Source organism: Rhopalosiphum maidis, chromosome 2 (genome assembly GCF_003676215.2).
Source record: "Rhopalosiphum maidis isolate BTI-1 chromosome 2, ASM367621v3, whole genome shotgun sequence".
NCBI lineage: Eukaryota > Metazoa > Arthropoda > Insecta > Hemiptera > Aphididae > Rhopalosiphum > Rhopalosiphum maidis.
The window spans coordinates 33,949,347-33,975,345 of record NC_040878.1 but is presented as its reverse complement, the minus strand read 5'-3'; the positions used below and the strand labels follow the sequence as shown (position 1 = coordinate 33,975,345).

Below are 25,999 nucleotides of genomic sequence, written 5' to 3'. Positions count from 1 at the left end.
GGCGTATTTTGAATACAAAATAATATTTATTACGTCGATTGAACAATACAGAGATGGATGGAGGAGAACAATTTAGTGACAATATTACTATACAGCGTGGTCGTTTTTCGGGTTTGCGAAAAAAGTACATGACAATTAAGTGCGATTCACATATTATTATAATACACATTTAAAATGTACAAATAATTATTTACATTACGAAAAAAAAATCACTTAGGTACGTTATTTACAAAAAGTATTTTCCACGCAAACTACCGCGTTCTCGTATTCGTCTTTTACCGCGTTAATATATTATACACAATTAAAAATATAAAATACACGTCTTTCCGATACATTACTTTTTATGACCGTTTAAAGCTGATGTTATGTCTTTAAACCTATAGCGTTCATCGTGTGCGTATGTTTTTAATATCATTACCGGATGAATAAAGTTTAAAAATCAAGTATTATTTATTTTTTCATATTTATAAATAAGATGCGTTATTATATAATATTGGTAAACATTAAAAATCGGAGAAAATCGAAAAAATTTATCGTTGGTAAAAAAAAAAAAGAATTAAAAAATAATAATTATTATAAGAAAATAAGCGTACTAAAAAAAAAAATATAAATAAAAGTTGGGACACTGAGCTTTCAATCGTCTAAATCAGTAAAAATCAAGCATTTTGCTCACACATATAATAAAAAGAAAGAAATAAAAATTCAGAACTATGTACAATTTTTTTTTTATGTTTAATCTTCTTGTCTCGATTTTATTTGTGTTACATTCATTCAGTCTCGGTCTCGGGGGGCCCAATTTGAGATCCGGTTATCACGTTAATATAATATATATATATACACAATGTAAATACATATAAATATAAGGAATTGAGGCAGTCTGCTCCGATCAAACATCACTGAAACACGAAAAAAATCAATTATTACAATATATTATTGCATTATTGCGGTATGTTAATTAATAACATGATTGAGGGACATAATTTTTATACATTAAACGCATATCGTTAAAATTGAAAACCCCATATCGGTTGCAGGATTCTTTTAGAGCTATAACATTATATATTTTAGATTTTAGATTTTACTGTAGACCACAATATTGTCATACAACATAATATTATATTATCTTTCAAAAGACATTGACGCTATCACCAGTATATCGTCCGGAAACCATACAAATAGTGTAACGGGGGGGGGACGTTATTATTTAAAAAAAACTCTGAGGGCGGGGATAATAAATTAAACAAATCGATACCGCACTATAACGACGTATTTGGTCTAACAGCACAATATTGAACTGCAGATGTCATCACAAAATACATGTACAATATACATATATACACACACACATTTATATAATTATTATTTATCACCTAAAATTACATGGAAATATATTTCACTATCAACATAATATGTAAACGGAAATAGCGAAAAAATCGTGTTATGAACTACATTGATATTGTTGACAATTTTAAGTATTCAATTTCATTATGAGAGTTAAAATTACATATGTCAAATTTTTCGTTGTTGAAACATTATTAGTTAAGCATTTAGTCAAAAAATAACATTTTTCATCACTATTAATATTATAATTATACGCTGGAAAATTGTATATAATATCTATTTTTTATTTTGGTTATACGAATTTTCTATGGAAATTCTTTTGTAATTTTTTTTAAATAGAAAAAGTATCTATAGACGTTTTATTTAAGTATTATGTGTATGAAGTTGCTAATAAAAGAAAACAAAGCAAATATTAAATAGATAATAGGTCAATTCTTTAAAACCATACCAATTAAATTGATATATAAAACATTTTTTTTTGTGCTTTACAAGTACATCCAAATATTCCAAAATTATTTTCTTTACTATATTAAGATATTATTAAAAAAGCAATGAGATCGATAAATTGACATCTACGAAAAGGTATTTCATCGGAATTAACACTACAAATAATATTTATTTGATGTATAAAAACCTGCAATTTGTTCAAATTTTTGGTTTAATTCAACATACATTGAAACGCTTTTAAAACAATGTACAATGTAAAATTCGTCATGTTTAAAAATAGCATTTTTTTTTTCAAACAATTATAAATGCTAACGCCGAAGTTACTATTACTGCGCAACGGTACAATATTATCAAGTATCTAACCGTAAATTAATAACAATGAAATGTATTTTCTCATATATACCAATAAAGTAGGACCTATATCCAACTACATTATTCAAAATTGAAACGGCAGTCACGTTTGTGCACATTCACAAACCGATTAAAAAATAAAAACTGTCAAAAATATTAAATAAAAATAGAAATAACATAAATGTACATTTGGATACGTTTCATGTTGAAATGGCGATATACCTATACATGCATACATAAATGTATATATTTTGTAAGATAATTAGTTAATTATACGTGCTAATCCGAGATATTATTAAAATGTATGTATATATGCATTGTGTATACAATATATATATATAGGTACCGGTTAGTCGAGGTGTAGTTTATTTGGTGATTCAGAAGAGTTGGATGTTTCTCACAGCCTTACCTAGAGAAACTTTTAAATGCTGCTGACTGGGGATTTATACACAATGGTACGCGATGACTGCTCAATTGGTCGCCAATAAACTTGTGAAGTTCCTCTGTAAAACATAAAGATTTAGTAAAACGCGATTATAGATACCGTCACCGTGATATTTCCTTGACGAAAACTACATAAACAAAGTTACACTATATACATGCGTACCTTTGACTTGTTGTACGTTCGACATTTTCTTCTCCCATTTGTCGTCGAACGTCTGTGGCGCAACCGGTTCGTAGTCCATACAGAAATGCCGCAGACCCGTCAACGGTACCGTGAAACAGCATTTACACATACAGCTGTGATACCTAAGACGACCCTCGTCTATGTAAGGATGGACCAGCGCGTCCATAACAGACATCCGTTTATCCTATATGTTATGTTAAAACAAAATTATTAATGAAGAAAAAACTAAAATATATAGCAGCACACGGCAAAGAGGCTATACAAAGACTTAACTCAATCTGTATGTAAACACTTACCGGATTGAAAACTAGCATTTGGGAAATCAAGTGAACCGCCTCGTGCGTCATCAACGAAGACAGTGAATACAATAGCGACATGGACGGTTTCTTCATGCGTCGTATGAGCATGTGGGAACGGGCGGCCGGACACGCGTGGGCCATGTCTTCCATGGTCGGCGTACCGAGCAAGTCCGTTATCAACTCCAACTGTAAAATGATAAGCGTATATATAAGTTAGAATAGGTACGCATACATTTAATATTATAATCATTCACACGACATCGGGTGACGGGATATGCGCACACATTTTACGATTATATTCTATAAATAATAGGTACACTAAATCAGCAAAATGGTTATCATATTTCCTATATCCACGTGCACTTAACTAGGAGTATTAAAGTGGCTTACTTGTTGAACTGTATCTTGGCCTTGGAACAGTATCCGCCGGGTGACGAGTTCGGCAAATATACAACCGACGCTCCACACGTCTATGGCTGATGTGTAATGTTTGGCTCCCATCAATATTTCCGGTGCCCTATAATATTGTGTCACCACTTCTTGAGTCATGTGTTTCGTCTCGTCTGGTTCTTCTACTCTGGCCAGACCAAAGTCACATATCTTAAAACACAGGAAATTTAAAAAATATTATATGTTGTAATGGCGTATTTATATTATATTAATAAATATAAATGACAGTCTTTAAATGGGCTTTTTAAATTTCTTGCACAAACACGATGATGCAGCGGTTGAAAACAAAAATCATTTACAAAATAGATAGATTAATAAAAGATGTAAAAAGTATGCATTTTATCGTGAATTTAACAAAAACAACGGAGCGTTCTCGATGGTCTCAAATTTGATGATAAATAATTATATTGTAATGTAGTTGCTGTTGCGGAGAATTTTGATCGCTTTTGACGATTTATGATCACGAGTACATCGAAATGCTTTTAAAATTTTCTCCATTATAATAATATCTAGAAACAATACAAGCGTACACGACTAAACTATAGTTTCCAAAACAGGAAAAGAAATCTGAATCGATTAATACGAGACAGAAAGAGGAACTTAAAACTGTATAACGTAGTTACAGCATTATATATAATATTATAAGTGTGATAAAAATTGATTTTTATATCTAATGGTGAAAAAATATTTAAATTTTTTCAGTAAATTAAGAGATTTTATTAAAAGTGCATTTTTGAATAGTTTTTTGTATTATTATTACATGCAGTATTTTAATATATGTATTTTTTAATTAAGTTAAAAAAAAAGAACCATCCATCGATTCGCGTGATGCATGCGGCGGTAGAACTCGGGCGTGAAATTAATAAACCGTATTCTGAATAGAAATGTAAATCATTGATATTATTATTATTATTATTATTATTATTAAATGTAGATCAAAATATAAACTTTAATTATGAAAAAAATACTTTTATTATATCACGAATCATTATAATATTATATTAAAGTAAAGACATATATTATACGATATAATACTTGTAGTATAACTATTACTATATAAATACGCACCTTTAGAATACAATTACTGTTGACGAGAAGATTTCCTGGTTTGATGTCTCTGTGCAATATTCGTGCAGAATGCAGATACTTGAGACCCCTGAGGATTTGATAGAGGAAAACTTTTATATGGTCCGGTGACAGCTGCTGCGGCGACACTATAATTTTGTGCAAGTCACTCTGCATTAGTTCCGTTATTACGTATCTACGATTATGCTACAAGTCAAGGAAATGAAGATGACGATAATATAATAGACATATATATATAATGAAATATTGATGTGCGTCTCGTGTGTCGAGATGCTTTTACAAATTATAAAAATAATAAACATACGAGACAACACTCTTGTTATCCACGTCTAGTTTACTATTATAATGTAAACAAATTACATACAGCGCGAAGGCTGGGTATAGGATGACTTTAACATACTGTATTTTTAGAATGATGGATAGATTTTTATAGAGCGACGCCACCACCACCACGTGTTTTAAGGGATCTTTTTGTCGTTTTAAAAATAAAAAGAGGGGAAAAAGAATATCGACGACAATATTAGTTATTACTCAACTGTGGGTATCCAATTTCGGGGACGACGATCGCAGTATAATATACGGTACACGTACAGTGATGTTAAACGGAATATAGCTGTAATACCCATTTTATACCGTAGAGACGACCCCATTTTTCATCAAGACTTAAAGTAAACACGACAATTGAACGCGTCGTAGCTATTTGGTTAATCGATTGCTGTGTCAAGTCTACGACGTAACGTCGGTATTTAATCAAGATCGTATTACCAGACATACATTGACCAGGGACAGTATTATATTATAACGACAACGCGAGTAGTCTATATTATTATAAACTTATTTAATAAGAGTCGAACAATAATAATTATTTTGCAATATCCATGTACGAGTATTCGTTAATATAAGCAGTGCAATAAAATTAATGACCGGATTATAAATTAATTAAAATTTATAATAATTTATATGATATACATATTACAAACATTACTCTATAATATATATCGTGCACCGAGTACAAGCTTTAGTTTATGATGATCGTTAGTTGAAAAGCGAGGTGAAAGTAAAAAAAGAAAAAAAATCGGGTTCAAAATTATTATTTTATATTAAAGGTATATATATATATTATAATATATAATGCAATAATCCCAGAGTTGCAGCTGCTAAAAATTCAAATTTAGATGAACTAGGGGCAACACAATACAAACTGCCGCGCGTGCAACGTGTATATATCCTTGACGACGACGGATAAGTATTGTCAACGTTCGCCAGTAATAAATTATTTGTATATACTATATGTCTATACCTTGTATATACCTCGCTATGTACACAGTCGATTTATGCAGTCTTATGATCACGTGGCAATGTATAATTGGAAAACATGATGGAAAAAATACTAAAAAATAACAACAACAGAATTCCTTAATGCTTTTAAACAATAAGTACGATAATAGAATTTAATATCAATCAATTAACACGCAACGAAACCCGTATATTTCCATAAAATATAGACTTTCTTATTTAAAATAATCATGTTATTTTGAGTGCGCACTTTGATGATGTCGACACTATAATATGAGAATCAATATAAATCCTCAAAGCACATATATAATCATTTTCATCCAAATATATAACATTCAAGGATAAAGTAAAAGAGTTAAAAATAATAATAACAATGAAAAACGCGAGAAAAAAGCAGATAATACTATAGATCGTAAAATATCGTACGGCACCAATAGTAATATAATGTAGCGCAATACATTGTGATTTTATTCTTTAAAAACTAGTTAATGTGTGCTTGTTAATTTTAAATTCATACTTACAGTAACTATACAATTTAAAGAGTTTAAAATGAATACTTTCTCGGTGCAGTAAATAATATGTGAGCGCGACTTAATTTATGTGTAGGTTATGGATAAATATAATATATATAATAATATTATACAATAGACTACATGAGTATACACAATGTTGGGTACAATAACATTATGTATAGATGTCAACATGATGGTTAAGAGGCAACAATATATTATACCAAAATCGAGAACACAAAGCCCATTAATACAAATCGGAATAGTTTCAAGTGTCTGTTTTAAATAAAACACAAGAGAAACAAAAAAATCTAATGAAGGGTGTATAACATTTTATAGTAAGAAAAATAATGTCTAAATACCTAGTACCTAAGTAAAGATTAATCTGTAGTTGGAGTAAACCTTAATCCTAACAGATGGATATTTTTGTAAAGCATGAGAAGATAAAATTTAAAATGCTTATATGTACACTTATACTAATTAAAAAAAAATCAATCTTTAAGAAATGTTATGCGTTTTGGCTATTTTATTGTAACATTAAATCTATAAATTTATTGAATAAATACAATTATCTGAACCAGTTTCCTTCGAATAAACATCGTTACATTGGTATTTTCTCCCTAAATATTCCAGTTCCCACAAAACGTGCATATAGACCCATGATAGTCTATATTTTACTTCTCCCACGTGCCATTTTAACCCTCCTACTCTATGAATTCAACCATTTAGGCTACAACAGTGTTGTTTTAACGAATGAAAACTTTATCGAAGGTCATTTCCGTATAGAGGGCCCATCCAGAGCTTATATTAAATAAATTACAGCGCGAAGAGTTTGTTGCAGATTTGGTTGCCATAATACATTGTAATATTGAATGGAAGGAGGACAAGACGAGTTAAAATATTTTATACAAGGGGAACGCACGGTATTATACTAACGACTTACCAAAAAGAGAGAGGGATAAAGATATATATGAAAGCCATCAGCCGACGGCGGTGATCCAGTGTAATGAACGGGAGCGGGTTAAAATCCATGGAACGGTTTAAAACAATGAACGATTATTGCATATAAATATATATATAAACATTAAATGTTTAGTTTAAAACAACAATCATTTGAATCGATTTTAAAGTTATAGTGACGCAATATATGGACAAGACTATATTATGTATGTGTACAAATAAAATACTTAAACGTACTTAAACGTTCAAAATAGCAGTTATCGATTACGCGCAAATAAAATAGATAAATTTATATTTATACATATAATATATGGCATATGTCGCTATACATTTTATCTAAATTGTATGAGTGTGGCAAAAAATACGATATGTTAGTAGCCACGAAGCAGGAAAAAATACGACGAGATTCACAAGATGGTGTCCGTAGTCCAAAGAACCCAAGTATTCTATGCTACACTATCGCCACATGACGACTGTCTCCACCCTTTAGAGGAGTAAGAATGCGAGATTACTAATGCGCACGAGCTACAGCTACAGTTCGCCCTCCTCTCTGTTTAATGCATGTATAACTGTATAAGTAACACAATATACAAGAGAGGGTCTGTTGAAAAAAAAATCGAAGGACGTCTGATCGTAAATAAACATAATCTATAAATAAGAGTATACCTTCAAAGTTGTAAGTACTTTAGATTTTTACAAGCACACATTTTTCAAATACTCATATTAAATGTAGACCAAATGTATTAAAAATCGATCAATTAAAAATTAAAACACATAGGTACTTATAATGTTTTCGCGTAGTCACGTTTATGTACGCATACCGAAATGATCCGATCAAAATTGGTATAATACGACGATGACATAAGCAACGCTTGTGAGTAGCGTACACATGACGCTGCGGGGATGAAATAATAATCGACGGCAGCAGAGAATTATTTTTTAAAGGGTAGTCGTTGACTATAAGTGTCGCGTCCGATTTACCCGGGACTGTATGCGGGACGAGTATTTTATATATAATATATCCGCAGATTTAATAGGAGTTGCAGTTCGTATCGTACACATACAAATACACACACATATATATATATTATACATATTTAGGTATATAATATATTATATACATATAAATTATGCACAGATGCACATACTATATGTTATAATAATTCAATTTCCGCCAGAGTTCTCTGTACACAAGCCTCTGTGGTATGTGTGCAGTACACGACGCATACACACATTTTAATTGCCCAAATCTATTTGTGTTTCAACGACACACGGAGAGAGAAGACCTGTGTAAATCACTCAAATAATTTTTGAGTTGATTCACCGATGATGACTATACAAGGGGGAGAGATAGAAAGAGAGTACTTGTAGACAGAGTGCAGAGAGGTAGGCGAGGGCACGAAAGAGGAGGCGACAGCGACGTCATTTAAGCGCGCATGTGGCCGTTATCAACTTGCAGATTGTAAATATCGAATATTAATGCGCCATATGCATAAATGAAAAAATAAACCAAATATTTAAATTTTTGTGGAACATAACCGGATAAAATTACAAAGCCAAGATTGATGACCTCGTTTTGTTAAAATATCTACATTCTATAAATGTGTATCATTGGGACTGTTAAAATACACCATGCATTTAAATGAGAGCTTAAGATGCAATAATGGTATTTTATTTTATTTTGAATTTTCAAAACCCTCTGATCAGACAACAATATTTTAAAATTCTCCTTGAATTGTGGCGTTAAGTATATATATACTAAATATTTTTAATTTAACACGCAACTCGAAGTACATCTTTTGAGAATGACCGTTTAGTTATCTAGTGAATTATACAAAATTCATGACAATAACGGTTGAAAAAATAACTAGAAACAAGACCGTATTGAGCAGTCAGTCGTTAAATTACTTTAAATAAATATTTACCAATAAACATTTTAATTTGAATAATAATTTGCATTCATATATATATATATAGAATAAATTATAAAATTACTATTAAATAAATTCACTACCATGGTCGCATGAATGCAGTCAAAACATCATACTGTATTATAATATAGTATATAAACGTTAAAATTAATCTAAAACACCTCTTTAATTAAGAAAAAAATATAGGTTAATAATTTTTTTCTTTAGCATACTAATTACGTTGACTATATTATGTACACAGTGATGTAAATATATGATTATAAAACTTTAACGCGGACGCGACGATTATATTGTGTGCTACATAGCACACATACGATGATAAATATTGTACTATTAAGGCATGATAAATAAAAAATATCGTCATTTTACGTAGGTAGAGGTACGTATAACACGATAAACAACAGTCAATAACCTTCTGATGGTTAAAGTCACGTTAATTGCACAGCTCCTGAACTGATTTTGTTTGAAATCGATTATTATAAAGGTACTCATAAATTCGTATAGTAACCGGATAAAAATGAGATAACTTAACAATGAAATTACAAAGAGTATACATTGAATGTGTAATCGCTATAATTAATAACGCGCGATGACGGCGACACATCTCTGACTCAGTCATCATCATTATTTCCGGGACTACTGCATACACAACGGCATATTCATCGCAACTTCCGTATGGTAGTTATTGGCCATATTATGGGCTTCGTAGGTCGGATAGGTAATTTATAGAATGCTTGTAAAAAGTTTGTCGAGTTACACGAGTCCAATGATAAGGATTATATTATTAAACTGTTTGCTGAACAATTCAAAAGTATGATTATTTAATGAAACGGTAATATAAGAAGCAGGAAGTAAAAATATGTTTGACCGTTTTCGATAATCTTTGCTCACTCTATACTACATAGAGGAATACATTTTTTACTTTTATATTTTTTAGTATACAAATACGAAATATATATTTTAGTGCCTGGCCACAAATTTATATACAGATACACAATATATCATATAAATACGAAGAGCACCACGGCTACACCGTTTCGCGTTTTTAACGATCTCCCGGGCTCGCAAAATTATTAATCCCCTTCAGGCAGTCCACACTCCATCGCCCCCGCCAACAAACGACCCGTCACGGAGGAATGGTGCATCGCAGAACGGGAAGGGCGGGACACAACACAGCCACCGAGAGGAAACAGGGGCGTCAACGGTCTCGGGTCGAGTCGCCGGGCCATCTGCCTCGGCCGTAACCATAGCGACCGTATCATTACGCCGCGGCCCGCCACCACCACCATGGGATTTTAAATTACTGTCCTTTCCCCTCGGTCCGGGCGGGTGGCGCCCACCAAGGGCGGCAAAGGCGGTATACGTGGCTTACTATATACTTCCACTGCCACCCTTTCTGCAGCAGCAGCAACCACGCAGCAAAGGCCATACCGCGTCATCGCACGTGTCACACACACAAGCAAACACCGGACGCGGACTTTAGGGAAAAGCAAAAAGGGCTCCGCTGCTGACGGATTCGATTTTTTTCTCCTGCTTTTCACCCGCGTATTATATTATATAAGTTGCTGCTGATGCTGCTGCAGTTATTATTACATATACCTATAATACGTATTCGTCAGAGGCTGGGAATGATCAATACACACGGTTAACAAAGGGGAGAAACAGCTGTGGAAGCGAGCATATAAATATATATTAAATGTACCTTATAATACACTACACGCAATGGTTTTTGGGGGATTTGTTGGTTGTGGACAGCGAAAACACCACCGACCGGTTGACAGAGATTGAGAGAGGGAAAAGCCTCGGTAGGTGCCCTTGGAGCGGAGCACTCCCGGGAATGCGTCGACAACGGTCCGGTTAGGTGCTGGTCGAAACCGATATTGTAGAAAAACCACCGCCACCATGTTCAAGGTTCTCTCGATTTGAAGTCAAAGAGAGTCACTGAACCGAATCAATTATAATATATTGTGAATGCAAATAAGAGGAAAAAAATAACACATCCTAAAAACACACAAATAGTAGTCACGTATAGTACTACTCAAGTGATTCAAGTATCTCGTCTCACCACCTGAGACCGGAAGAAAAACGTTTCATAATTTTGTCGTACGGTATTAAAAATTATATACTATAATATTTTAACCGACAACTAGGACAAGACGTAAAAACAATATGGAGTTTATTGGCGTGGAAATGATTCCTTTCGAGAAAAAAAAACACATCTCGCTTATTATGAGGGTGCTCTAATTATCGGTCGTTTTAACGTTGGTCTGAAAGATATGATAAACATTTGATTATAACCTTAAAATATGATATAATAGAAATACAATTACTGTAACACAAATTTAGTTTTACTTCCACTTCCTGATGGTTTTCTTAACAGAAGATAATTACCTTATGTATACACGCACACCCACGCACAAGCAAAATTTATGTGTACGGGTATACCGTTTAAATTCTCCGCAGGCCAACAGGCCATAGTTATATGTGTGTATACAGCATATTATATAGTCTATGTTTTACTATTAATCAAATAATCCGATACATCCTTTATATCATTTTCGGTGTCAGCGACGCATTTCTCCGAGACGATGAATGTAGAAAATTGCAACAAGCTCATCATACACATTACGCATCGGAGCTCGCGCGTATACGTGTTGAACGTGCGAATACAGAATGCGTGTTCGTTCACAAAATTAGTTTCGTTTCGTAACCCAAATTAGAAAACACGATATTATTATTTCTTTTATAGTTTGACAAAATGCTATTAAAAAAGTCAAACTTCAGTTTCGGGAAAACGGAACAATCGCCGATCCGTCCTCAATATACGCAGTAAAAACATAACTGCACCATGTTATATTAAGTAAAGGATGACGATTACCCAGGAGGGAAGGGGTGAATGACGAAAAACATAACGCTGCAAATTGCACTTTGGAATATATGTACACATGCACGCGCGCAATTACTGTAAAAAGTCAACAAGTACGTATGTTATTAATTTGTGAACCAATAATACGAAGTGTAGTACGCGCGACAATATAACACATCACAAAACGTTGGACAAAAAGAGCGATGGACCTGCACAGTGAACACATTCGCATACGTTATTTACAATAAAATATTGTATTAAATATAAAATATATTTTATTATTATAAAATATAATAAATACACTTTTTTTTTATACTCTATACTGAGTCGGCACAGGTCAATTACACCCGGTCGGCAATGCAACACGCATACAACAACAATTTTCCCGTCAAGGTTACCAACATTTCGACACCTCCCCCGCACCACCGACCAAGCCGGTCACCGACGGGTGATAGCCGTCTCAACAGCAGCGATCGCGTACCGCGCGGCCGTCAGTCGGTTTTGTGTTATTACCGCGCGGCGGCGTTAGGCCGAACGGACAGGACACAGTGCGGGGTAGCGGCGGCGCGAACACACGCGCGCGCGGAACGTCTTCGCCCGGGTCTATGGGTCTTTGTACGATGAACCAGTTTTTCCCCCTGTATAGAACTCCGGCGTCAGCGCCTCCTATACACACTCACATGTACAAGTGAGTACATGTGTGTACAATAATAATAATATGCTCAGCAGGTAGGCACACACCAACGCGTGACCAAATATACCCGGATAAATAAGTACCATGAAATAAATGCACTTAAACATACATACACACACGAACCCAAAGGAGAATAGTATAATATACCAACAGACCCTTTTTATACTGATTTTTTGGAATGTATCCCCAGACAAAGATGGATACGATAAATGTAAAGAGGTACAGGTACCCGCATACAACACTGAGCAGTGAGAAGTGTCCTTCTGCTGCACAAGACACCAAAGGAAGAATATTATACACATCAAGTAGAATACTGTAGACTACAGATACTAGAGAGCTATAATACCTTATATTATATTTTAGTAATAACGCGTAATGGAGTATTAGACAGTAGTCAATAAAAAAAAAATACAATAGAAAAAGCAATTTTCCTGTTTCCTACTCACGAATAGAAAGAAGAGAAAGTGCGGTGGCTTCTTTTTATCCATTACTACAGTCGTTGTCGTTATCATCATCATTAAAGTTAGAATCGTTGGAAAGCCCTGTAGTAAGAAAATTCCGGGAAAATCAGTTAGCGCCGCCAGACTTCTCTTCGATCGATTTGTATTAATACGCCGTATCGACTACCACACATCAAAATTATATATGTAAAAAACATCACTTATTATTCTAAATATATATATATATTATATAAGTCTAAGTCAATAGTCAATACGAAACGAGCACAAAAACAATTACCAACTTATAATACAGTCAAGTTTTGCTTATTGACTTAAATGTTCATCCAATCAATATTACGATGTTATTATTTATTTATATTTAAATAATTCTCGCACACACGGAAACCCATACTCTGAAGAAAGAACAAATAACTCGACATATCGTTACTAACTTTTTTTTTATATAAAAAATTATGATACATCAAAATTTGGTAAAACAGTTTATATCCCGTTCAAGTAGTACGATAGTAAAAATTGCAATGCAATAACAGCTAGTACTATACTAAAAATTATATGGTATATTATTATATATAAAATGAAAAGATTAATTATAAAGAATTAAAAACATCATAATGAATTTTAAAACAACAATAATAAAGGTATTAAACATGTTTTTATTGGTGAATTATGGTTTATTTCATTTAAAACAAATAATAATAATATAAATAGTATATATAATGAAATAATAACATGGTAAAGAGATTATAAACACTAATACAGTGAAAATAAAATAATATCCAAAATAAATTTGATTTGTTACAGATATTTTAGATTTTTGAATGATTTTTTTAAAGCAAAACGTAAATATACTTAAATGTATTTATTTAACAAAACAAAATAATAATTGAGTTTCCAATTATAGATTTTTTGAGATTGAATTACAGTAAATATTTATGCATAATAATTCTCCTCATTACATTTTATTTGAATGAATCAAGTAAGACGAGGAAATATTTTTTTTAAAGCAGTAACAAAGATACCTACATACAAAATGTGAACTTTTTAAAAAACAATCAAACAAGATCCAAGTATCTATAACACGTTTAAACAAGATAACTAAAACCTGAGCAAAATATATTGTAATATCTCCCCCATTCTCCCCTCTCTCTTTATATGCAACTTTAATATTATTGATTGGAGCAGATGATTACGGGAAAATGAGTTCACACAAACGAGGGCTGTTACTATATTACTCAAATAAAGCCCGCATTCAATATATAGTACTGAATATTATATATTATACACGCGTAATATCCCGCAGCCAGCTCAACTGGTTTTAACTCAAAAAAGTAACCGTTAACAACAAAAAAAAAAAAATTGTAAAGGGGAATAACGTATAACTTACATGAAGGGCGACCGACGGGAAAACACGGAGAGTTGAACGACCTTCACCCTCACATTTTCAAATGGTCTACTGATCAGTATTGTTGCCTTTTTTCGCAGGATGTAACGTAAACGCAGAGATTTTTTCAAACATCATACCCAAATTCATATATCAAACGCCAAGAAGGGTATAGCTTAACGTAAACGTTTACGAATTATTCTACAGTTTATAAACGACTTATTGTTTTGGAAATTTAATGCAAGTATCAATATACAACACTATTTATTCTCTTTAGACCTACTGTATTTATATAGTTGTATGATTTAAATACAAATTTTTTTTATTTAAATTTAAAAACTCTTACGACAATAGCAGATATAGAAAATGGTTATCGCAATTTATATAAAAATGTATTGTTTAACTATTTAGATAAACATATTAGTCGTCAGAGTTATCAATTGTATGTTAAAAATATTGTGCCATCATACATATACATTATTCATTACCTAGGACCTATATAATCATTTGTCGTTCTTAGTATCATCGTACACACAACACTAATCTCAGAGGTATATGCACTCAAATGAAACCATAACCACTGTATACGTGATGTCAGTTACAAGCACGCACAATAGTACCTAGAGACAAAACAAAATTCCTATGTATTTTGAAAATATAAAAAAAAAATACAATGTACCTTCACATTGTACATTATACAAATTTTTACACACATGCGCGTGCGCCTATGTGCACCTACTACAATTTTCTCTAGGTACTCTTATAACTCTTTACAAGTTATAAACAATATAAATTTTATCCAAATAGTGAATATGAATATATACAACCGCGTTAAACAGCCGCCCAGTATAGGGCGAATAAACCCGCTATTACTAAAGACCTATGAGAAACAAAGAAGAGACAGGAAATACTGGTTTATAATGGCGAGGTAGGTAACATTGTTATAAACCGGGTGACTAATGCATATTAGCTCGATAGGAATGCACGGTCCTATGCCACTCTACAATTTAATGTCATCAAATTATCCATCACTTCATCGCGCGCGCGGGCATAAACACACTGTGATAGTTATTACGGAAAATATACTATATTTTTCCGGATTGCCTATAAATGGCGTGGCCTACCTGTGGTCGATTATAACAAAATAAAAAGGATACATTTCTTGAAAAAAATCCAAATGAGGCGGTTGCAGAATGTCAAGGGCGGACAATACCTATATAAGTGTAAAACAAATTCATACTATTTATTAGCATTAAGAATAAATATAATAGCTTTTAAGAAACTTACATTTTCGTGTTTAAAATTGCATAACATTTTTAATTCTCTAAACACTCGTTTCGAGGAGACTAGAGATTGAAAAACATTTGGAAGCTTCTTCAACGCAACTCTTCGTCCGTCTCGTGGATCTGTAACAGCCCTGCAAACACAATTTAAACACGCTATTATTATAATATTAAACTTTTGTAAAGGTAAATTTTAATTTCCTAAATAATGCAAAGAACACTGTTCCTACATATACATACTCGAATAGCTATATAAGTATAATACAGATAACAATAATTATGCTGATTAAATACAATGTTCATTGAATCTATATGGCCTTGTTAAAAGTTGACTAATATTCTATTCTTACAATATGATAATGAATAAGAAATTATGTTTGGCAAAGACGCAAAAGTCTACGGAAACAGCGTAGAGCTGTATAGAAAAAAAACTTTTGGCGCATATGAATCGGTTTCCCCTTAGGTCAGGGTCGCTTTTCGATCATATATTGCACCGATATATGACGTCTATAAAGTTTATCAACATGATGATGATAACCAACTTAACATATAATATAAAATAGTTATATTTTCCAATACCTAATATGTATATTGTACAGTCCAATTTAACTTATTAAACACAAATATTGATCAAATTTACAGATACAATGATATATTGTACATAGTATCTACATGTAAATACATGCTATAAAATACACCTGGATTTTGGAGACCGATTTAAAAAAACATTTGGTTCCTACATCGTTTTTGTAATTAATTTGAAGTAACACACCATACGGAAAGATTATAAAATATTGCCTAAAAACCGACATAACATAATATTATAAGCTATCTGCCTAAACTATAATATATATAGAAGAGAGAATAAGGCACTATTAGTCATTAAAGAATTCGGAAAATTGCAAAATAATGAATGCAAAAAAAAAATGATAGTGTTGCGAGTATATTTTTCCTTCCACTTATGCTTATTATGTATAAAGCATTATGAACCTGCATATATTTTTTTAACCGCAGTAGGTACAACTTTTTTAATAACATTTTCACAGTTATTTGATTATTATTATATATACAAGAGATATTTGACTGTTAATGCTACTGCTTCAGTTCACAGTTGATGGGAAAAAGAAAGCGTAGAGACCGTATAGAGGTTTCATTGTTATGCTTTCGTTTCATATCAAAACACCAAGTGGAACAAAGACCACGTTACGTCCCGATTGAAGACGACAACGCGTTTTCCGACCGAATACCGTTCGTTGGCAATCGTCGTGTCGACCTATCCTATATTTTACACTGTATAGAACCGTGTTCCTAAAATATATGTTTTTGTACACTAGTCTAATAATTATTAAAGTACTTACAATCTATATAGGTAATATTATATGCTATTTGAACTCCGTATTAACTATTATTACATAATCTACACCGCCGCGGTCATACTTATCGTTTATAATTTTATATCATTTGGTTTTCTTTCTATTTATTTCTTTTTGGTCAGTACCACCGTATATGAGCGTGTATTATATGCTGTGAGTTTCAAGGACATATTAATTTAATAACTTCTATACGAGTGCTACCAGGCACATACCACGGTTTTCAGACCGCACATATTATTTGATCCGATAAAGATGTGTATCTCCTACTTCTCTCTCGCCGCGGTTCCTTCACTATTGTCTCACTCTTCATATATGCAACCGTATATACGAGTCAATACATAATTGTTATTAATTATTTATGTACTGATATATCCGAATTAAACTCTTATATAAAAACACTTCGATAGTTATTATTTTTTGTATTTTTGTTTTTATATACTTTTTACACTTAGCCGCAGCGCGCTGCAAGATTAGGTACATACTACTTTTGCATAAACGACACCTGTGCCAAGTTTGACTACTGCCGGCTATGATCCAGCAGGTGGCTGACACACAACAGCAGCTTGCAATCTTATATACAGCAGTCGACCACCAGCAGCATCGGTTAGATATTCTCAACCACAAATAAGCACACACACACATATATATATATTTATAAATGAATACTCAATAATACACGGCTTCCCCGTAGTACACACGAAATCAAACAATAAAAATAACACATGTGCATCACAAGAACATATAATAAAATATAACTATTAATAATAAAAAAATTGTAAGTGCTGCGTCGTCGCGCGTCACAAGAGTTCTAGTTCATTCACGTATTATTAATCGTCTTTTATTGACTGAATAGGTTTTTCAACCCAAGTTTGTATAACGAGAGCGAGTAATAAATTCTTGTAGGTACCTAATATATAATATCATAAGATACGAGTATAAGACGTTCAGAGTACGAGTATAGAGGGAGGAGGTCGAAACTGTTTATTTGAAACGCGCGTCTGGTCACACGACGGTTTTCTTCGTGGGAAATTAGTGTTGTGCCGTGTATAACGGTATACGCATGCGCATATACTGCAGAAGAGTACCGCAGTCAAATTCTCTAGTGGGTTGTCTTTCTCTCCTCAAGTTTTTTGTTTATTATACACATACATAACTATATACTCGTATTATACGGTTAGATTATTATTATTATTTTTTACATAATAGTAATAATCATTAAAAAAATACCCCGTGAACAATGACCCTTCTACACACAAACGCACATTATATAGTATATGCACGCAATTCTAACACAGAACATCGTTGGTACAGTTGGCTTCTAAACGACGGTGTACATGCAGCACACCGAGGCCTATATGGAATGCGAGCGGCGTAAATATCGATTCATTTAAAGTAGCAGCAGCGACGACTGACTCAGTTGTTGTACCCGTCGTCCGCCCCACTATATATTATATTATGCGTATATAGTACACAAGCTACTCGAATTAAATATGGTTTGATCAACTTAACAGCACAGTTGTATAATATATAAATATAAATAGTATATGTTCACCACACGTTGTGCATATCCTTGTGTACACGCAGTGGTACGATAATATTAACATTGACCCACGACAATATTTTATTGTGTGTAATCCATAAAATGATAAAAGGTATTCATGCACAAAGGACAGTTCGTTCGAAATTCGAATTTTTTTTTTTAAATACGTATAATATACTTTATGGTCCGCATAAAGTTATATTACAAGACGCGGCCTGTGCTTAATAAGCAAATATATCTACAAAAAATTTCGGATTTTCAATATTTTCAGTCGTCTAACTATTCTGAGATACGATAGTGTTAGTCAAAATTCAGCATTAACATTTATCACACTTAAGTTTATTGGATGTTAAGATTTTTGCACTAAATTATGTATAAATTTGTTAATGTGTTCTAAATAATAACTGTACTATAGTCAAACATATTATTTTTGAATATTTATAATGTATATCACTATATCAGTTGTTTTACATTGATCAACGTACATCAGAAGAGAGAGAAAGAGAAATATATTTAATTATAACTACTATTCTGTCTTTAATGAGTATTATATAATATGCCAACCAATAATAATAAATAGTCTAAAATTGAAAACATTAAATTAATTAAAAAATTATTATTTATTGATTTTAGAACAACACGGTGTTATTTGTTGATTTTTATTAGGTTTCATCACTTGCATTTAATACATTTTTAGAAAGTATCTATACTTACCTAAATGCGAAAACAAAGCATTGTGTCAAAACTATAATAATCCACATCAATGTAATCATATTACAACGTTTTATCACGAATCATATACTATTTTAATAAAATTAAATGTAACTTTAAATGTACCTGTATTAAAAGATGATACAATTCGAGAATATAAGATAAAGAATATTATCAGACAGTCAATAATACATATTAAGGTAAAATAACATATAATATTACAGAAAGTTTTCCTACTATTGTAATAATATTAATTTATTATATTTTCAATAAGTATTAAATAAATGTGAATAACAGGAATTACAACATTTACATTTAAATGTGGGTAGATACATTCGAAGCGTAACGTCTAAATGGGGCGGCTCCAGTCCGAATAGGTTTTGGTTCGTTGATTATACATTTATAGTTTATACCGATACGAAAACCAGGGCAACCTTAAAAGTTACGACAGAGGCCTCACCGGTAGGTGACTTAGTCTAATATGTACAGATTAAATATAAGTGTATATTATATGTAAAAGCAAATATAGCAATACAAACCATTATGCAATAATAAACTATAAGGGCACTTGTTAGTAATAATTATTACAATAAAACAATATCGTATAAATAGTCTCTTTCTTATGTGCCTCACTTTTGTGAGAACAAAAGAACCATTGAACATAGGACCAACAGCAAATAACGTTTAAAGGGAGAATAAGTATCATTTTAGAAGTCCACTATAAAAACATTGTTAAGTGATTACAGAGATTACATAATAATAAATTAATAAAATACAAAAAAAATAAGCTACTGGGAGAGCTACAAAAACAAATAGCTTTATCATACAAAACCAATTAAAAATACTTGACAATGATTATAATATATTTTACAGAATATAATACATACACGATACACGTAAATCGTAAGAAAGATTATTGAACATCTTAGCTTATAAACGCATTATTTATTTTCAGTTAACAAAGAAGGTACACAGTGCACATTAGGTGATGCCACATAATATGATGTATAGGTAGAATAGCAGTATTATCAGGGAACTTTATCCCGAAGCAGCTGAGAGTAGGTTACCTGCTGAAAAGGGTCCAGACGTATCCAATAACTGGTTGGTATTTTTCTACCGTGCACAGATGTTAAGGTTGCATAGCTATAGGCTATGACACCTGCTACTCCACAAGCATACAACAGGCAGCCCTTATAGTCCTTCCAAATCAGTCTTCAAACAACTAAACACCATGACAAAAAAACAGGTTTGATCCCTCAAACAGACAATATATGCCCACATCTGGCTTCCCAGTTCGCCTTGAATTTTTACAATTTTCATCTCGAATTCAAACAACGTACCAACATTTTTTCCGGTTGGTTCTATATATTGTAGAGAAATGTAACAATAAAGAATATTACAAGAAATATATTACTCGTATACTAAAATAGCCAAACTTTCTATTGTGAATACTATATTATCATGATCATAGAAACTGTTTTGTATATTAACAATTAAATTAATAGGTCTATTAGAACAACATAATGGGAAACCTACTTATTATCAATATTTCTTATAAGACTATTACGAATGCGTTTGTAAGATTGAACTTTTTCGGGACATTCTGACACTAGCAACAAAGATTTTTATTTGTTCTTTATAATACTTTATTAATACTTTTGTATTTTTACCAGAAAACACACCAATATTAATAATAATAATCATGAAATAAGAATGAATTAATGTAAATAATATTATTAAATATTGAAAGATAACTAAATACGTTTTGTTTTCAATAAAATAATCTAATTGCCTACCTATCACAACAAGTCTAATAACATATTGCAAAATTAATTGTTGAGTATAAACTAAGGATTTATGTGGATCTTAAATGGATTAAGTAATTACAATTTTTAAACAGCCGATAAATAATGATAAGGGAGTATTTATTTTTTTAAATATTAATTCAAAGGAAATTTCAATGATAAATGATAAAAAAAATTAAATTCCTTAGAATACATTACTGAAAAATGTGTACAGTTTTGAAGATCATATTGTTTTACAAATCAATTATTTGGTTGATTTTTTAAAATATCCGATGGTGTTACAATTATGTAATCTTCAACTATATCATGGTCAGTTATTTTATAAATCATACGTGACTTGGAAATAATATTCTTATAAAAATGTTCTCAAACTAAAAGAAAAGGCAGAAAAATATTTTAAATATTACTAACAGTAAAGAGTGTAGTTCATATTTTTAATTTTTAGGTCAAAAAACTATTAAAATTATATTAGGTACATTTATATTATGTTATCAAAAATTCTTGACCCTTTTACATTATTAATAGTATAGATAAGAAACATGAAATACTTGTAATAATACATCAATAGTTTGTGTCAATATTATAATTTTACTTTTCTATGTATACCTTATAATATATATAATATAATAATTATTTTAAACTCAAATTTGTCATTACAATAATATTGTAATTTAAATTAAACATACCTATTTAAAAATGCTTTAATTATTTCTTTCTTGAATGTATTTTTTTTAAGTATATACAAATAAAATCTAAAATATAGTTGATTATTTGCCCCTTGTAACATTCCCCACCATTGACCTAATTTTAAGAGCATAAAACAGGAGCCTCCCGATTACAGACTTTCCCTGAATCAATTTTATTATTCTTTTGATGTTATATAACATATTTATTATCCATATTATAATATATTATCTATTAAAAATAGATATGTAATCATAATATAATAAAATAAAATAATTATAGTTAAATGTTCAATAAATTATAATTAGTTATATGGGTATTGTTCCAAAATGTTTGAGTTTGTGTATAATTTATTAGTAATATTTTTACAAAGCCTTTTACATTAAAAACAGCGCCAAAATTATACACAATTTAAATACACAGTCATTAAATTGCAGGAGAAATACTGATTATTTATCAGACTTATAATATAATAACAATTTTTATTTAGCATAAAAATTATAAAAAAAAAATTGATTTATAATGTAAAATATTAATTAGTAATCAAATAGAAAAAATAAAACCTATATTAAAGTTGCAATCACTCATAAAATTTCATAGAAATATTAACCATAGTTACTATTACTTCAAAATTATTTATTTTTATTCTTTTAATCTACCACAATATGTAAAATGTACATAATTAACACACAGTTAGAGTCCAAAATTAAAAATATAAACAATTCATTATAGGAAAACTATTTTCCCTATACATTTAACCAATTTGATATAAATATGTATAAGTGAAAAAAATGTATTTTTGTCTGTTTAATAAATTGTTTTAAAATAATTTTGAATTTAAGGCTTTTTAATTAAAAATCAGAAAATACTTTTCTTACAAAATCTAAGTTATAGACTAATAAATTCATATGTATATTTATTACAGTAATTGGACATCGGGAAATATATTAAGTAATCTTTCATTTATTGGCCTAAAACCACAAAAAGTATGGGATGCTCAACAGCCTTAAGATAAGTAGTATCTTGCTTTAAATTTAATTGTATTTTTTAAATTTATAATCCTAAATACACTGCATACTTTACTATATACATAAAAATATATGCAATACTATTTTGTGTCTATATTGTATTTAAAATAAACAAACAAACAAATTCTTATTGATGAGACCATCAACAAATCAAAATTCATAATGTTATGGTAAATAAAGTCTTCCATTTAAATTAATATGTTTAATGGGTACAGAGTAATACATAATAAGTTATTAGTTTATTACATTAATCATAAAACTGAGTTTTCCTTGTAATTTTTATCTTTGCACTTTGACAAAAGGTAGTTAGAAATTATGAGAAAGATTTTTATGTAACTATAAATTTACCAATTAATATTGAATAATAAATAGCAAATATATACCTAGTATTTGTAGGTATTTGAAAAACGAACCTAATGCAATATCAACATGATAAACAGTGTTTAAATATTTTACAGTAAAAATGCTTTATAATAGGTTTGTCCAAGGGTTTTTCTAAATTGATAAAAGAAAAAAAAAGAAAAGTATTACAAAATTAATTCTTAGACAAATAAATTAAAAAGAGGTATATATAAAACACAGTTTAAGATAATATTAAGTTTAAATAATAATAATAAATTAACATAATATTATGATATTAGTAGGTTACCACTACCTGCATACAGTACATTTTCAAAATAAATATATCTAGGTATTAATATACTTATTAAATTATTGTTTTTACTTTATTATTGAATAGAAAAACTAAAATCACAGTGATATAATAATAAAACTAAATAATAGCATACAACCTATTCACATTTTAATTTTAATTCTATGTTTATTTATAAATATAATATGTATGTACATAATATGTATTTTGTTCATCTTTATTTATGAATATTTATATGGATTTATGATAATTCTCAGAAAAAAAATGCATTCCTAAAGTATCTAATGTTATAGAATACAAATTAGGTATCTATTTCCCAAGATTGTATTTTATAGTTTTCACTTGTTATAAAATATTTAATAATAAAAAGTAATAATAAATCTTAGGTATAGTTATTTGAGTTTATTTTTCTATAATAATAAAAATAAGTAATTATATAAACAATAATTTTGATTGGTATAATTTATAAAGGTATTAATGTAAGGTCGAGAATTATGTCAATACATATCACTACCTATGGGTTATATTAGATATTGTTTGTTAACTTAAATTATTAAAATATGAACTCTAATTTCAATTTATCCTCATTTTGAATTATATACTACTTTATAATAATATATGAGTATATGACATATCATAAAGTAATTAATTGGTAACATATTATGGAACTAATAATGGTAACAATGTGATTACGATATCACTTATCAGTTATTATTAAAATAATAGTTAAGCCTACAGAACTCATGTACATACACGATAATATCAGTACGTTTTACTTGAAGTACCTATAAGGATTATACTTATTGTGTATGTATTTATGAAGATGAATATAAGTATTTTAAAGACTGTGCCTTGGTATTTTAGGTTTAATATAATGGTGAATTAGGTATCAAAATATAAGACATTAGGTAGGTACATCTATTAAATTATATGAAGTCTCATCTTGAATAGTTCATAAGAAACAATAGTAAAGTAATAACAGTAACTTAAATATATATTGGGGGATTGAGTAACACAAATTATGTCACTTATTTTGGAAATGAAGGGATATTCCGTACAACACAATCTACTATGTCTGACAAGTGGGTAGCGTTTTGAAGCAAGGGTATACTTGTAGGTATCTATTAGCAGATAGTTTCAATGAGTGTGATAAATACATTTAACATTTGTCAAAAGCTGAGTGTGGTTGATGAGCAAACTTATTGCACAAGCCACAAGGTAGAAGCAATATCATTGTCTTCCATAAAAAAGACATAATTGAAGGTAAACTTACCAGACGACTCCAAAGGCGCCATATCCAATCGGTCTGTCAGGCTTATAGTCCACCGGATGTGCAGTGGCCGATTGCGCGGCATGGTGAGACTGCTGTTGAGCGTGGAAAAACTGTTGCGAAGCGCTGGCCTGCTGGTGGTTGCCAACTGGACCGTTCGTCGAGCCCTGCATCAGTGACATTGACACCCTGGAGTGTCGACTCGGGCCGACCACAGCCATAACAGTACGTCAGTGACGGTTAGTCCACGAATTCCGGCGCACGGTGGGTTTCGTTCTCATTTACGTTGTGAGATAATCGACGACGACAACCAGAAAACCAGCGGATCTACCGACACGATTAGCTACGTAATGTCCCGTAAAATATTATATATTGTACACTCGCCAACGTACACGTTTTAAATTATTTATTTTAATATATTTTATAATCGAAGAATAATTATTGTTTTGTTTCGGCAGTGGAACACTTATGCGTGTGATAAGGATCGACGGACAGTAAAACAAAAGGCAATAATAATAATAACAACAACGTTGACGAAAATAAAAAAAACTACGTGCGATTATACAAAAACACAAGAGAATGGGACAATATTATTTTTACAACCGTGTTCGAACGCGCGCTGCCCGGGACCAACCTCACAAGTACGACGAACAACCGTTTGCCAAGTCGTTCGACCGACACTGAATCAGATTATCAGCATTCAGAATAACTACTACTGATTGAGAAAAGGGAGAATCGCGCATGCGTACGCACTCACTATGACGACTATAATACAGCCGCCTGGCGCTCACGCACGCACTACACCGAGCAGCTGCGGGTCAATGGAAGTGATAAATGGTTGCAGTGCTGCCGGATGCACCATCCGAGTGGAATAAGGTTTACGGTAAGAATGGGTTATTATTGCGCACATCTGGCATACCAGCGCCCGCTCACACAATACAATTACATTATTA

The 25,999-nt window shown here is 31.2% G+C and overlaps 1 protein-coding gene across 2 annotated transcripts; it reads right to left on the bottom strand.

The window, feature by feature from the left end:
- Nucleotides 1-135: 135 nt before the first annotated feature.
- LOC113554977 (serine/threonine-protein kinase NLK) lies at nucleotides 136-25,736 on the bottom strand. Of its 2 annotated transcripts, none has more exons than XR_003405320.1 (9): nucleotides 25,050-25,267; nucleotides 15,988-16,117; nucleotides 15,858-15,913; nucleotides 4,585-4,777; nucleotides 3,457-3,666; nucleotides 3,064-3,252; nucleotides 2,747-2,951; nucleotides 2,486-2,642; nucleotides 136-896 (listed from the first exon to the last, which is right to left on the bottom strand). XR_003405320.1 is itself a non-coding variant. In XM_026959213.1 (9 exons), exons 1-9 carry the CDS (start codon nucleotides 25,265-25,267, stop codon nucleotides 887-889), a joined length of 1,305 nt encoding a protein of 434 aa, XP_026815014.1. In that variant the 5' UTR covers nucleotides 25,268-25,736; the 3' UTR covers nucleotides 136-886. The 2 variants fall into 2 exon arrangements, 1 of the variants encoding a protein (XP_026815014.1); XM_026959213.1 differs by having other exon boundaries at nucleotides 2,549-2,642; nucleotides 25,050-25,736.
- Between the last annotated feature and the right edge of the window lie 263 nt (nucleotides 25,737-25,999).

Excerpts from the sequence above, each read along its gene's own strand:
- LOC113554977 (XM_026959213.1), bottom strand. The coding sequence starts at position 25,267 with ATGGCTGTGGTCGGCCCGAGTCGACACTCCAGGGTGTCAATGTCACTG. Across the intron at positions 16,118-25,049 it reads GGCGCCTTTGGAGTCGTCTG|GGCTGTTACAGATCCACGAG; the intron begins GTAAGTTTACCT and ends TTGTGTTTGCAG. Across the intron at positions 3,667-4,584 it reads ACAGTAATTGTATTCTAAAG|ATATGTGACTTTGGTCTGGC; the intron begins GTGCGTATTTAT and ends CTGTGTTTTAAG.